At 39.0% G+C, this 14,008-nt stretch overlaps 1 protein-coding gene across 2 annotated transcripts; it reads left to right on the top strand.

Annotated features, from left to right (window-relative positions):
• The first annotated feature begins 554 nt into the window (after positions 1–554).
• LOC126404811 (keratin, type I cytoskeletal 13-like) lies at positions 555–6,877 on the top strand. 2 transcript variants are annotated; one of them, XM_050068138.1, is made up of 8 exons: positions 555–1,065; positions 1,581–1,663; positions 3,164–3,320; positions 4,654–4,815; positions 4,904–5,029; positions 6,213–6,287; positions 6,397–6,545; positions 6,642–6,877. In XM_050068138.1, the coding sequence occupies exons 1-8, from the start codon at positions 649–651 to the stop codon at positions 6,760–6,762; spliced, it is 1,290 nt and encodes a 429-aa protein (XP_049924095.1). In that variant the 5' UTR covers positions 555–648; the 3' UTR covers positions 6,763–6,877. The 2 variants fall into 2 exon arrangements, with proteins under 2 accessions (XP_049924095.1, XP_049924094.1); XM_050068137.1 differs by having other exon boundaries at positions 558–1,065; positions 6,639–6,877.
• Positions 6,878–14,008: the final 7,131 nt, after the last annotated feature.

Genomic DNA, 14,008 nt, shown 5'->3' with positions numbered 1-14,008 from the left:
AATCTGATCTGACCTTTTCCCAATATTTTCTGCAGGTCTTTATGCTCTCTCATGCCATCCCAGTCGGTTTCAATCAACTGAATATACTTGCTTTGTGTGATAGAGGCAATAAACCAGACTTCTTTCATTGTAATTGCAGAGGATTGATTTCACAAGCTACTATTAACTCACACTTCTACTTGGTGCCATTTAGACTTCCTCTCAGGGTATAATTATTTCGCCCACACTCATTTCACAAATGAACTGACATTTTGAAAAGCTTTCACTGAAATTGAACTTTTGAATGACTGAACTTTGGCTTTTGCTGCCTGTTCAGACAACTTCGTTCACACATGTTCCTCCTCAGAAATTATAATCCTAAGGTCATGAAAGCAGATTTCAGGAAACCTTAAACCGTGGCATTGAAAAACCAACCTCATAAATGTCACGCAAGTAAACATGTTTAAAGGTTACATTTTTCCCTGGCCATACCCTGACACACCCAGAACAGGCCTCCTGTGCACATACCTGTCTCCTCACCTCACCTGCAGTCATCATGGTGTTTGCTGAGTGATCGTTAGCTGCACGAGTATTAAATAGGAGGGGAGAGTCCTGCAGCTCCTCACTCTCATCTGTTTGTCGTCTCAGAGCAGAAAGGCAGCATCCACCATGACCTCCTTCAACAGTCGCAGTTTCTCGGTACGGAGCTCCGGCGGCTCCCTGAGCAACTTCGGTGGTGGACTGGTATCAGTCAGGAAGGCTGGCAGTGTGTATGGAGGAGCAGGAAATGCAGGGGTCCGCATCTCCTCTTCTTCCATGGGTGGACGTGGCAGCATGGGGGGAGGCTACTCCTCCTCAAGCAGCTACAGCATGTCCGGCATGGATGACAGCATCATCGGCAACGAGAAGTTCACCATGCAGAACCTCAACGACCGCCTGGCTTCCTACTTGGCCAAGGTGAAGGCGCTGGAGAAGGCCAACGCCGAGCTGGAGCTGAAGATCAGGCAGTATGTGGAAAGCAAGGTCGGTCCCAGCACCAGGGACTACAGTGCCTTCTTCACCACCATCACTGACATCACTGCCAAGGTAACCAACCACTCCTCATCCTAATAGGTGCAAGGATGTGATGCCTGATGCAGAGCAATAAAGTTTTACCTGAATTAGTGAGCTATAGTCCATATTGGGGAGGGGGAGTAGTACTGTAAGAAACAACTATAGTACTAACAACTAGTACTTCATTAAAATCTAAAAAAGCAGATATTGACATAAAGCCTTGTGTTTATAGAATCCTTCTATGATGTTAATGTAGTAGCCTACTGCCCTCTTTTAAGAATCTCTTAAGACAAAGACCTTCTATCAGCAGCTATGCTGATGAATATTATATAATATTTTGGAGACACATACTATCTGCCATCCTCAATAGACATGAATGTGAGTGTTTTACTCACATGTGATGATGCAGGTCAGCCAATAGCAACCCACTCCAGCACAACCAGTTGTGCATAGACCTTTGTATTTGATCTGTACCCTTTGATCATGACCACCCCTCAAACCTAGTGATGCAACAGTGGTGTGATAAAGGCTCTATCTGTGTCTCTCAGATTCAGAGCGCCATCAGAGTGAATGGTGGGCTCCATCTCAGCATTGACAACGCCCGCCTGGCTGCAGACGACTTCAGACTCAAGTGAGTCCAAGACACACACACACACATTTTGTAGCTATTCTGCTTCTCTTTGCAGTTTCTTTGCATCTTTTTGTGGTCTCTTTTTGAGTCACTTCCCGGTCAGTATGTGTTGATAGAAATGTAATTTTGCAGGTGAAAGCCAGAAGGCCACTGACACTTTGGCTGCCAGTAATCCTTCTATGGCTGTAAAGAACTTCTTTAACATTTTCATGTTTTTTTCATTGGAGATAATGTAGAACAAATTGTTCAAACACTTGACTGATGTATAATACGTCAAGCTTTTAAATCTCACAACATATACTGCAACAAACACACACAAAACTAAGTGTAAAATTAAATGATAAAAAATATTTGACTCAGTAGCAGTATCTTCAGTAGCAGCAGCAGTAACAGTAGCAGTTGTAGTAGCTACTGCAGTAGCTACAACTAAAGTTAATGACCTACATCAGTTTAGAGCAGACCTGATCAGACTATATGCTTAGTGAGTTTAAATGAATGATATGTTTTTACACACCTGTACAGGAGTTACTGAAACCAGAACAGCATGGCAACACACATTAAGATAGATACATCACTGACATCACTGTGCACTGATATTCAGTCACAGGTGTGACTTGATTGACAGGTGAGATATTAACATTTTATCATGCAGCAGCAGCAGCAGCACCCCAGGGCTTCACCTCAGCTCATGAATTTGTTTCAACACTCTGAATGATATGAAAGAGTGGATCTGTTATGATGTTTGGAGTCTGGCAGATCCATTCATGCAGAAAACATCTGTCTTTTATTAAAGCTTACATGTCCTGGTAAGGGCGACACGGTGATGTGGTGGTGAGCACTGTCACCTCACAGGGTTCCTGGTTCGATCCCAGGAGGGAGCCTTCTGTGCGCAGTTTGCATGTTCTCCAGGTACCGGCAGGTTAATTGATAACTCTAAATTGTCCGTAGGTGTGAATGTGAGTGTGAATGGTTGTCTGTCTCTATGTGTCAGCCCTGTGATAGTCTGGTGACCTGTCCAGGGTGTACCCTGCCTCTCGCCCAATGTCAGCTGGGATAGGCTCCAGCCCCCCCGCGACCCTCAGGAGGATAAGCCATTATGAAAATGGATGGATGTCCTGATAATCTGTGTTTAAAAGCTATAGATTTCTTACTGCTTCACCTGCTGCAGCATCAACATCTACTAAAAATAATGAAAGCACAAAGCAACTTCTGAAAAGTAGTGAGTGGGAAGTGGCTGATGAGGAGAGTTTGAACAGGTGAGCTGGTGGGTGGGAAGGACAGGTAACTGGGACATGTGGGAAAGTCTGAGGGCATCTGGTGCACAGATACAGAATGACAGTGAAGGGGTTTGAGGAGTTGAGAATGTGGCTGGAGGGAGGGGACAGGAACAGTAATACTATAAGCAATAACTGTGATAGGTTAGTAGTAGTAGTAGTTAATTACATATCAAGTTGTATTAAGTATAAATACGCCCTCCTCCCCCTTGTTCTTCTCCTGCAGGTATGAAAATGAGCTGGCAATGCGTCTGTCTGTGGAGGGCGACATCGCTGGCTTGAGGAGAGTCCTGGATGAACTGACCATGGCGAAGAGCGACCTGGAGATGCAGATTGAGGGTCTGAGGGAGGAGCTGAGCTTCCTCAAGAAGAACCATGAGGAGGTCAGAGAGCACTAAAACAAAACCACAACCACATCCTGTCACATCTGGTTCCTTTATTACTACATAATTTATAATAAATGATGAATTAGTGTGACAGTAGCAACCTGAACTTAATCTTTTTATGGTCATTTTCATATTTGACTTTGATTGATCAAATTACAATACATAATTATAACTAATCATTTTAATAATAAAGTATAATAATTAATTTTAAAAAAGTAACTAATAATTTAGCCTAAGAATAATTGAATTAAACAGGTTTCTTCAAGGACTCCTTAGAAAAATCTGTAAAATCAAACATTATGAAAAATACCATTTCAGTGTTATTTTCATCAGTTGGTACAAAAATAAAATATTGGTACATCACCGGTATCAGACAATATTGGCTTTAAAATAACGATCAGAAGCGGCCAACATGCTTTTTCTTATTTTGCACAATGAATGAATATTACATAAATTAAAAAATATTGTATTTCATGTCTCCATCGGCTGATGATGATTTGTTATTATACATTCTGACACTTTAAATCTGGCTTTAATTTTTTTTTAAATTGCTTACATAATTTCTGTGCACATCAGTGGAAACGTAAATTTAATCTTGGTTAATTTAATTAAAAGGTTCAGTGTGTAGGACTTAGGGGCTTCTATTGGCAGAATTAAATTATATTCATGACTGTGTTTTCATTAGTTTAAAATCACCTGAAACCATGAATTGTTTCCTTACATTGTAATGAGGTGTTTTTATCTACATACAGACAGATCCTCCTCCACAGAGTCCGCCATGACATTTCTACACTAGCCCAGAACGCAAAAGCAAACACTGGCTCTAGATAGGACCATTTGCATTTTTGCACACATGGGAAATTTCAGTTTGTTGCAATCTGCAACCTCACCACTAGATGCCACCAAATCCTTCACATTTAACTATCAACATTGGTACAGCTGCACACACGCAATAATAACAGGGTTAACAACAGCCCCTAGAGGCAGCCTAATCTTTTGGCTTTAAAAGATTGTTTATTAAAGTTATTGCAGAGTAGTTTTCCGATAATCAAATAACCAATCAAGTAACAATTAATCAGTGAACTGACATGTATTTAATTCATTTATTAACAGATTGTTTGTATTATTTGTTTAAGTTCACTTTGCTCTCCAAGACAGGAAGAAATCCCAATGTTGCATTACACTGAATGAACAGAAAAATCCATTAGAAACTGAGTTTAAGAAACAGAGGACAAGCAACTCTTTCTGAGGACTCAGTTCATGCGAACATTAATAAAACAAGAATGAAGTAAACTCACACACAACTCTTGTATCTGTTGTTTCTCTGCAGGAGATGCTAGCAATAAGAAGTCAGATGAGCGGTCAGATCGACGTGACAGTGGACGCTGCTCCAGGACCAGACCTAAACAAGATGATGGCCGAGATCAGAGAGTACTACGAGGCCATCACTGCCAAGAACCAGAAAGAGCTTGAGCTCTGGTTCCAGACCAAGGTAACACCATGACATCACTTCCTGTGGATGCAAAGAGTACCTGTATGGTAAATTCATGTACAGATTGAATTTTTGTGTGCTTGTGTAGACGGAGACTCTGAACAAAGAGGTGGTCATTCAGAAGGAAACCCTGCAGACGTCCAAGTCAGAAGTCACAGAGATCAGACGGACGTTGCAGTCACTGGAGATCGAGCTGCAGGCCCAGTTGGGCATGGTGAGTGTCACAGTGATGAAACACGTACTCAGTACTCTAACTTCAGTAAAAATGTTTTTAAGTGTCTAAGTGTAAAATACTCTAATCCTGCATTCAAAAACATAAAAGTAAAAGAACTCCTTATGTAGAATGGCTCATTTCAGAATAGTATATGATATTGTTGGATTATAGTTATTAATGTGTTAAGGTGTTTATCACCTTAATGTTGCAGCTGCTAAAGGTGGAGCTCATTTCAGTGACTTTATATACTGCTGGCTTGCTTGTCAATGTCAAGGCAGGCACGTGCACAGATAGACCCCAGGTGGTGCTCAAGCACCTACACTTTTACCCTCTGACTAGACGAGTGCCTTTTCTTTGCGAGACATTTCTTTTCTGTTTCTTTTTCTAATTTAATATTTTAAGTTTTTAAACTTGGCCCATGGCATCAATTCTTAGTTAAAAAAAAGGCCTGACAACAGCATTTGAATTTTCATCCAGACAGCAGCAGAGCAGCATCCACGTCGCCCTGTGACCTGTCTTCATGGACAGCCAGGTAGATAGTGTTTGCCCGAAGCCTCGATATTGTGTGTTACTTTTTAAACTACCGTAATGTGTCAGCGTTTTCAAAACTCTCAAATTTAAGTGATTAACACTGAAAAACATGCTTTTCTTTTTAGTACTTGAAAAACAAAGTTGAGGATTTAAAGAAATAATGCATACGTCAGGATAGAATATTAAAATTTAATATTAATAACAGGTAACAAGAACAGTACATATGCAACAAAATTGACATCACTCCTTACAGATCCAGCTGGGCACAGATTTATGATAACATTTAAGTGTGTAATTTAAAATGAATTTTAATTTTTGTAAATAGTTAAACTGTTTATAACATTTACTTAAATATTAAAATAATAATAATAAAGAAAACTATATCTAAATTTGAATACACAGAAATTACATTTATTAGTATTATTGTGTGGACGGACACTGACATTTTAGTAACTCAGCGGAAACAAGTTCTGTAGCAGAGAAAAGTCTCTTTTTTAGCATCAGTATAAACCATGTCAAATCATATCCCCCGCTCACAGACGGCTGCTCAGTGCTGCCACTGTGGAAACAAAAATAAATCTATAAAAATGATTTTTGGTGTAGATGGAAAATTAAGTGTTGAACGTTCGTAACATTAACTTTGTTTCTGCAGAAAGCGTCACTGGAGGGAACTCTGGCTGAGACACAAAACCGTTATGCCATGCAGCTTGCTGGATACCAGATGCAGGTGAGACAGAAAAAGTTCTACCTGTTTCAACTATTTTACTTTATATTTCTACAGTTTGATTCAGACTTTAAATGGTATTATTCTTTTTCCTCTTCTTCTTGACTTTCAGGTGAGCGCTCTAGAGGAGCAGCTGGTGCAGCTGAGGGCAGACCTGGAGAGACAAGCACAAGAGTACCAGATGCTGCTGGACATCAAGACCAGACTGGAGATGGAGATCGCCGAATACAGGAGGCTGCTGGATGGACAGGGAAGCAGCAGGTGAGACTGAGATAATTCAAAAATATTAATACTGTACAATAAAACTAACCAAGGACATTCAGTTTACAGTGATCTGTTTTCTGATTGGTTCAGCAGTGTCAGCTCCTCTTCAACGACCTCGACCACCAGGACCAGGCGCATAGTGGAAGTGGTGGAGGAGGTTGTTGATGGAAGGGTAGTCTCTAGCTCCTCTACCACCTCCTCCGTGAGCAGCTGAGCTTCTGACGCAGGTGACAGCCAGTCACCATCATCATCATCATCATAGTCTCAACACCATTGTTCACTGATGTTGAGAATCTGATGTCAAACAATAAAACAAGAGCTCAAATAAACTCTGTGCTTATGTCCGTCCCGTTGCTATGGTTACTTGCAATTTAATACATCCTGAGCTGTAATGTAAAATAACAACAGAAATTATTTTCTATGATCATGGTGTGACTTAAATCACATTAGATTACTGTAGATTAGATTCTACTTTCTACTGTCACTGCATACATACAACAAAAAACAGTTTAGCATCTAAGTAGATGGTGCAAACAGTAGCATGTAGTACAGATATAAGAAGATGTGAAATCAACAAGACAAGAAAAATAAAATAAACATACATACAAATTACAAAGGAACAAAAATAAGAAAACTGTAAAATAAGTACGGAAGCTGAGAGCAGCCATGTTGGAAATAACTTAAAATCAAATCTCAGTTACTTTGATGTACAAAATGAATCAAGTTATCTTAAGAAAACAATTATTAATGTTAATTTCATGACAATACCTTAGTGGTAACACTTTATTTTGACAGTCTATCTGTTGAAATTCTAGTTATCTGTAGCTATTCAGTAGCATGTCAACAGTATATTATATTAACATTCAACTACACTGTTTCAGCAGACAAGTAATATACATTCAACTAACTGCCACTAGACTATAAGGTGCATTTGAAGTGTTGATCTACAGATTTTACGAAAAGTGTCTGTTGACTGTCAATATTTTTTTTTCAACTTGTTGGCAACTAATATTCAACTAACTATCTGTAGATTGTGTCAGCATCTTCTAAGTTGATTATTAATAACTCAAAATTAGTCTGTCAGTTGAAAGTCAACAGGGTCATGCCAACACATGATCAAGAGCATACTCACAAGGTATCCCAAACTCATCAAATGAGTAATTAATTGACTATCTATGATCTAATCTCTAGTTAATGATCAACAGATTATACACAGGTGCACATAGTACACTGTTAGAGACTCTGCATGTAATACTGACATGGAACTGCTGTGTATATCCCTAAGACCTTTCTACCTACCCAGGGGGTTTGGCAACATCATCATCTGTGCAGTGTATGTTCCGCCAAGTGGAAATGCTGCTAGAGCCGCGGCTGGGATAGCCAGCAGTTGCAACTTACACCTAGTATCCCAAGTTTTATTCTTGGCAATTTTAATCTAAACAACTGTGTGGCAAGAAGACCAGCCAATCTGCTCCTGTAAAGGACAAAGATGGGAACAACCTCTTAACAGAGCGTGAACAGGCAGCAAGATGGGTGCAACACCACTGTGAAGTCCTCAACTGCCCTGAACCACTACATCCTGCTAACCCCACACCTGCAAATAACATACTCAACAGTAACACCAGCCCCCCAACTGAAACAGAAGTAAGGAGTGCCAGTAAAGCAACAAAGAATGGGAAACCTGCCAACACTGACTCCATTCATGCTGAGATGCTGAAGGCTGACATCAACACCTCAGCCAAGATCCTCACTGACCTGTTCAGGAATATCTGGGATAAAAAAAGTCATTCCTGAGGACTGGGCCAAAGGTCTGACTGCCAAAATCCAGAAGAAAGGCAATCTACAAAATTGTAACATCCTCTGAGTATCTCCATGCTTTCTCTCAACCATACAGTCACTGTCTTTGTTTGTGGTTTGCTGTCTAAAACACAGTTTTGTATGTTGGGACTAGGTGGACTGTATTGAGGTTGGAGTTTGACAAAGGTGACTTTGCTTTCATAGTGTACGTATCTTTAATATTACCATAGCATTTGTCCAAAATACAGTTTCCCTCTTGTGTCACATGTAACAAACTGCTCAAAACCAAGGAGGGACAGCTCTAATATGCACTGTGATTTTATAGACAACACCTCTTGCAGCTGCCCATTCTGCTTTACAAGCTAGCATCTCAACAAAGGCCCTTTTATCATTCCTTGCGCTCTTCTTGACCTCCTTGTCCTTGTTCTTATAGGCCTGTTCCTGGAGTCTCAGTGATTTGGTGTTTAGCATCTTGGCTTTTAGTTGTTTCCTTTGTTCAATTTTCTGCCACGTGCCAGTTGTCAGCCACTCCTTGTTGTTTTTTTGTCTGAAGCCCAGGACTTTAGTAGCTGTCTCAACATAAGTGTTCTTGATGGCTTCCCATTTAGTGTAGATATCCGGGTCCTCATCAGTTGGATCAGCCAGATCAAACATGCATACAAGCCTGTATTGATGAACGGGCAGCTCCTGTAAGATAAATACAAATAGCAATGCTGCCCTCTGCTGGTCATCCTGAGACATGAACTACTTCCTCTTTTTAAACATTTTGTCCATTTTCATATAGATTTTAAATATATGTGCTTGCTGTTTCGTCTTTTTTTTACCTCTTATTTTCATGCTTTTGTTTATTATTTTCCTTTGCTTATTTTTCAACCTCTTAACTGAACCACTTATTTATTTATTTTTAAACCCTCTCAGTATTTTGGCAGCAGTAGCAGCTCTGCAAGCTGATTCATCTCCCAGATCAGGAGATATTTACTTTCCTCCCCTCTAGGCCTCATGCCTCATTTCAAATGCACAGATTAGAAACTGAAACTCTTCCCCTCCTTTTCTGAACTCCTTGGAAATTGTCAGGACATTTTAAGATAGATTACATGATGGGAATTTGATTTTGTTAGTATTCTCATGGAAAACAAAGAAACTCAATATTTCACAAGAGCTTGCTCAGCAATACAGAGAATGAAAGTTTTACAATGCAGATAAAGCAGGTAGACAGGATCTGTTCAGTGATTTATTAAAAGTAAAGGCTTACTGGTGGGTGCAGATAGGCAGACAGTCAGATACAAGTCCAGGGACAGACTGGCAAAAAGCAGCAACTTGTTTGTGTTGGGCTAACATGTAAAACAGTGAAACAAGGTTTCAAAGGGTTTCCTCCCCAAGTTTATGTGTACAGAAACCAAAAATTCAAAGTTGAATTAATATCACCTTATTTAACTTAATAACCTGCTTTTTAGAATTATTTAAAAGCTTGCAAAGCAGTCAACAGCTTTTCAACACAGAACTAAATTAGAAGCAGCAGACTCCATCCAAAGAGAGGACACTACATTCACACTACATATTCACTTAAAGCACCCTGTATTTACACTAAATTAGTATTTAACAAATTATTTTTATTTCAGGGCTGGCTGTCAAATATTATATGCCTTATCAGAGGTATCCTGTATGTTCTAAAAAATAACTGTGGTCAATCCAGCTATCACTCACATTTCAAGAAAAAAGTCTGTGGTTACCAGAAGTTTAAGAGTCTTTCAGGTTTTGTTCTATGGCATAAAATGTGTCAGTAAATTCCCCTCACGTGAATTTTGAAACTTTTATGTGACTTAAAAAGGTAGTTGCTAACAAGTTGCTAAATGAGACTATAAAATGTCATCATGCCAAACAGCCATGTTTGTGGGCAATGTTAAGTCACGTGACCATGGTGTACTTTGTTTATAGCCTAATATTAGCTTTTTTCATCTGATGATTGCATTTAGGCTTCAGAAATCATAAAAGTGGTGTTCATTTGTGAAAACTATCTTGCTAAACAAATCATGTATGCCTTTTTTCTTCAATAACCCGAAATCCAATGGAAAAATCCCATTGGATTTTTGAAGAGGGAACCAGGGTGACGCTAACTTCCATGTCGGGCTACTGAAAGACATCATACCTGGAGCACTCTATACTGACACTCATGGTAAATGCATTCAACCTACCTAGATCAAGCTGACGGGAAAAGCTAGCGACCCTGACGGAGGGATATACATGTGACTGCATCCGGTTTTCAAATTAAGGCCTTAACAAAGAGTATATAATGCCAGGGTTAGGAAAAAGAAGACCTTCACAAGAACAGCCCACCAGTAAAACTTCCCTATAGCCAGTCTACTCCTGTACAGGTATTTACATAAAGAAAGCAGCATAGCAACTGTGATGCTCTGGAATGGAATGAATGTAGCTGGACCAGTACTGAGAGGCTGATGAGGGAATGAGATGCAGGTGAGCAAGTGGGCAACTAGGGAAGGTAAGGTAACTGCAGAGCTGGGGCATGTTCATCTGAAAATGGTGTGCACCATTTATCTATGGTTTCTATGGGTTCGGGACATGTTTCCTCTATACGGTGTGAATGGTGTGCAACGGGCTTTGAGGTACATTTTCTTTCCTTTGGTGGACATGTCAGAGGTGTACCCAATCAGTAGCAATTTATATATACCCCATATTCTGGAAGATCTGTAGCTACTGTACATACTTTTTTTGTTTTTATTTTACACTTGTGTTGGAAATGTAAATGTATGTTTCCCTTGCCAGTAAAGCAACTTTGAATTAAAATGAAAATCAATTCAATCATATTTAAAGGCAGTGTGCCTGCATAACACAACAGGGTGGTCAACACGCTACTGTTTCTGTTTAGGTAAAGGTTTTGCTACATTTTGTTGGGGCTAAATGCAGCCCTGATGGGAGAAGTGGGAAAAGGTAAATAGATGGGTGGGGCACTCAGGTGAACGTTTGAGGGCATCTGATGGATGGATGAAAAATGGCAACGAGGGGGAACAGACAGACAGACTTTGACAATAATACTCCAATCCATTGAACTTGGCACCTCCAATGCAAGAAGTGTGGTGAAAATATATTTTAAGTCAGAATTTCAAGTCAGAAATTCTAACTCTATCTAGCCCGTGTTTGCTGTCAGAAACACACCTGACATCACAGCAACATAGTGGCACACAATTGAACATTAGGCAGAATTACCTTTTCATCAATTTTTACTCTATAGTGCTTTATGCAGTGTTTGTGTTGTGAAATGTGCTGTAAAAATGTTGTAAATGCCATTTCCATTCAGTTGATTTATGCTTGGTAGTTGGTAGAAGTCTTTGCGAGCATGCGGTATCCCCTCCTGGGGATCCATAAATTTGTCTTAAATTAGATTTTCAGAGTTTTTTGGGTTTTTTTAACTTTTATATTCAGTACTAAGATGATACATTGATCATATACAATGTTGTATGTTGCTTGATTAACAAACCTCATTCAACATTTTCAGTTACTAATCAAAGTTTTTAAGAGGGGAAAAAAAAACGTATCAAGCAAAAACTAAAAATTAAAGTGAGAGAAAAGAAAGAAAGAAGAAGGAAAACAAAAGGCAGAAGTATTCTTTTGCTTAGTCAGATGTAGTCATTTTTTCCATTACATACACCTGTCTCAGTCTCCTAGTCCATTGTTTCACAGAGGAGGGTTGTAACTATCATTTTCCTCACAATTAACAATAGTACCCTTAAGATATAAAAATTATCCCCATGAGTATACTTCTCGGTATATGTCTCGTCATAATACTGCTTCTTGCTTGCTGTGAGTCATTACATAATGCTTTATGTGAAAGTAACTTAAAAGGTCTTTCCAAGGCAACCTAAAACATTACCATAGCTGTGCAAGAGATTTCAATTGATTTTCTTCCATTAGCTGATTAATGTAATCCAGACCTGAGTCAACCCACCTTTTGAAGACCCCATCACACAAAAATGGCCAAAAATCTACATTACCTGGCAATTGCATGACCCTCAATATAGAATTAGGCCAACTCTCGTTTTTCCTTGTATTTTCCCTACACATTAAGTGTATTTTGTATCCAACTGTTGCAGATCTGTTTTTTCCAGTGTGCTTTACCGAAGAAAATTATTGATATTATCCAATGCATGACAATTTGTAGTTGGGCTGCCCAATAGTGATTTGGCAGACCAAGTTAATCCTGGTGTTTTGGTAAAATAAGTGTTTTGAGCCTACCCCTGGGTCTTTCCTCCTGACAGATATATTTTGATAAAAGTTCATCTAACATGTTGAAGGTCATATTTGCCCTGTATCCTTTTCAGAATTTAAGTTAATAAAAAATTTTGTTGTATGTTATTTGAGTAAGCAAAGATGAAGAGAACAGTTAATTCCTGATTTTTATTTCATATATAAAAGTGATGACTTAAAAAAAAGTTTTTAAATATGTTTAAGTGCTAATAAAGCGTGTAAACAAATGACAAAGTCTGAGGATAACAATATAATTTTTTAACAGTTTCTGTGTGAACGCAGCCTGACTGAAATTTAAAACAAGCAAATAAACAAGAAGATAATTAGCCATGGAAGTCTGGAGTGGACACACCATGTTGGTATGTGCATAGCATTGACTTACATTAATTCCCTGGAGATACATATCCTGGACAGTTAAAGTTCTCATTTTGGTCCAATAATGTCAGTAATAGGCATGTGTCCCCTTAATGTCCACACTTCTCAGAAATGTCCCATAAATATCCTTACATTCCAAAACTGTTTCTACTTTCGAAATCTGTCCCCACTGTCCAACATGTCTCCCCTTTCCATACTCCCTTTTGATAATAGCCCCCATTTTATATTTACAAAAATGTCCTAATCAATATAAACTTGTTTTCCACTTCCCAGAAATATATTCTCTTTCCAAAAATGTCCCCACTTCGCAAAAAAAATGTTCTCACCTTCTATTCTTAAATATAAAGGTACAGGAACCCAGTGACGCATGTGTCCTGTGGCAGTGTGTTTCTATGGAGCTACATTTGTTTCTTTATTATTCAATCATACAGAGTAGGTTTTGCAATAAAAAAAAATATTTGAGAGCAAAAGTATCAATATTGCAATCAAAAAATGTTTTATTGCAAGTAAAAAAGGATTGATTACAAAATGCAAATCCTAAAATTTTGTTTGCAAATCCTAAAGTTTTGCGACTAAAAAGTTTAACCTGGTGGACGGGGCCTAAACTGAAAGCTGTAAGACACGTCTCTATTGGCCAGTCTCAATCGGAATGACAGCTTGCAAAGCATTTTTTTTTCTTCTTCTCTCGGCTGGCAGATTGCAAACAATTTAAAGGTGCATACCGCCACCTACTGTACAAGAGTGTGCAACATCATGTCATTTAGCCTGTTTCTTAAATTCTACTCATCAGCCTAGTACGCTTGCAAAGCAACATAGGAGTTCTGTAGTTCACGGGGAATTCAGTGCAGGAGCTGTGGCGAAAATCAATTCTGAAACCGAAGTTTTTTGGGGCTCCGAAACCGCAAAACCCGCTACCAAGTGATGTAATACACATGCCAAAGTAGCGATGTAACTTCTAATGGAAAGGCCATTTTAACCAATCATAAGTCATCAAAATCATCGTTTGTTTTCATTTATTTTTTCAGGTG

This window comes from Epinephelus moara, chromosome 18, assembly GCF_006386435.1.
Source record: "Epinephelus moara isolate mb chromosome 18, YSFRI_EMoa_1.0, whole genome shotgun sequence".
Taxonomy (NCBI): Eukaryota; Metazoa; Chordata; class Actinopteri; order Perciformes; family Serranidae; genus Epinephelus; species Epinephelus moara.
This window is presented reverse-complemented; position numbering and strand designations above follow the sequence as displayed.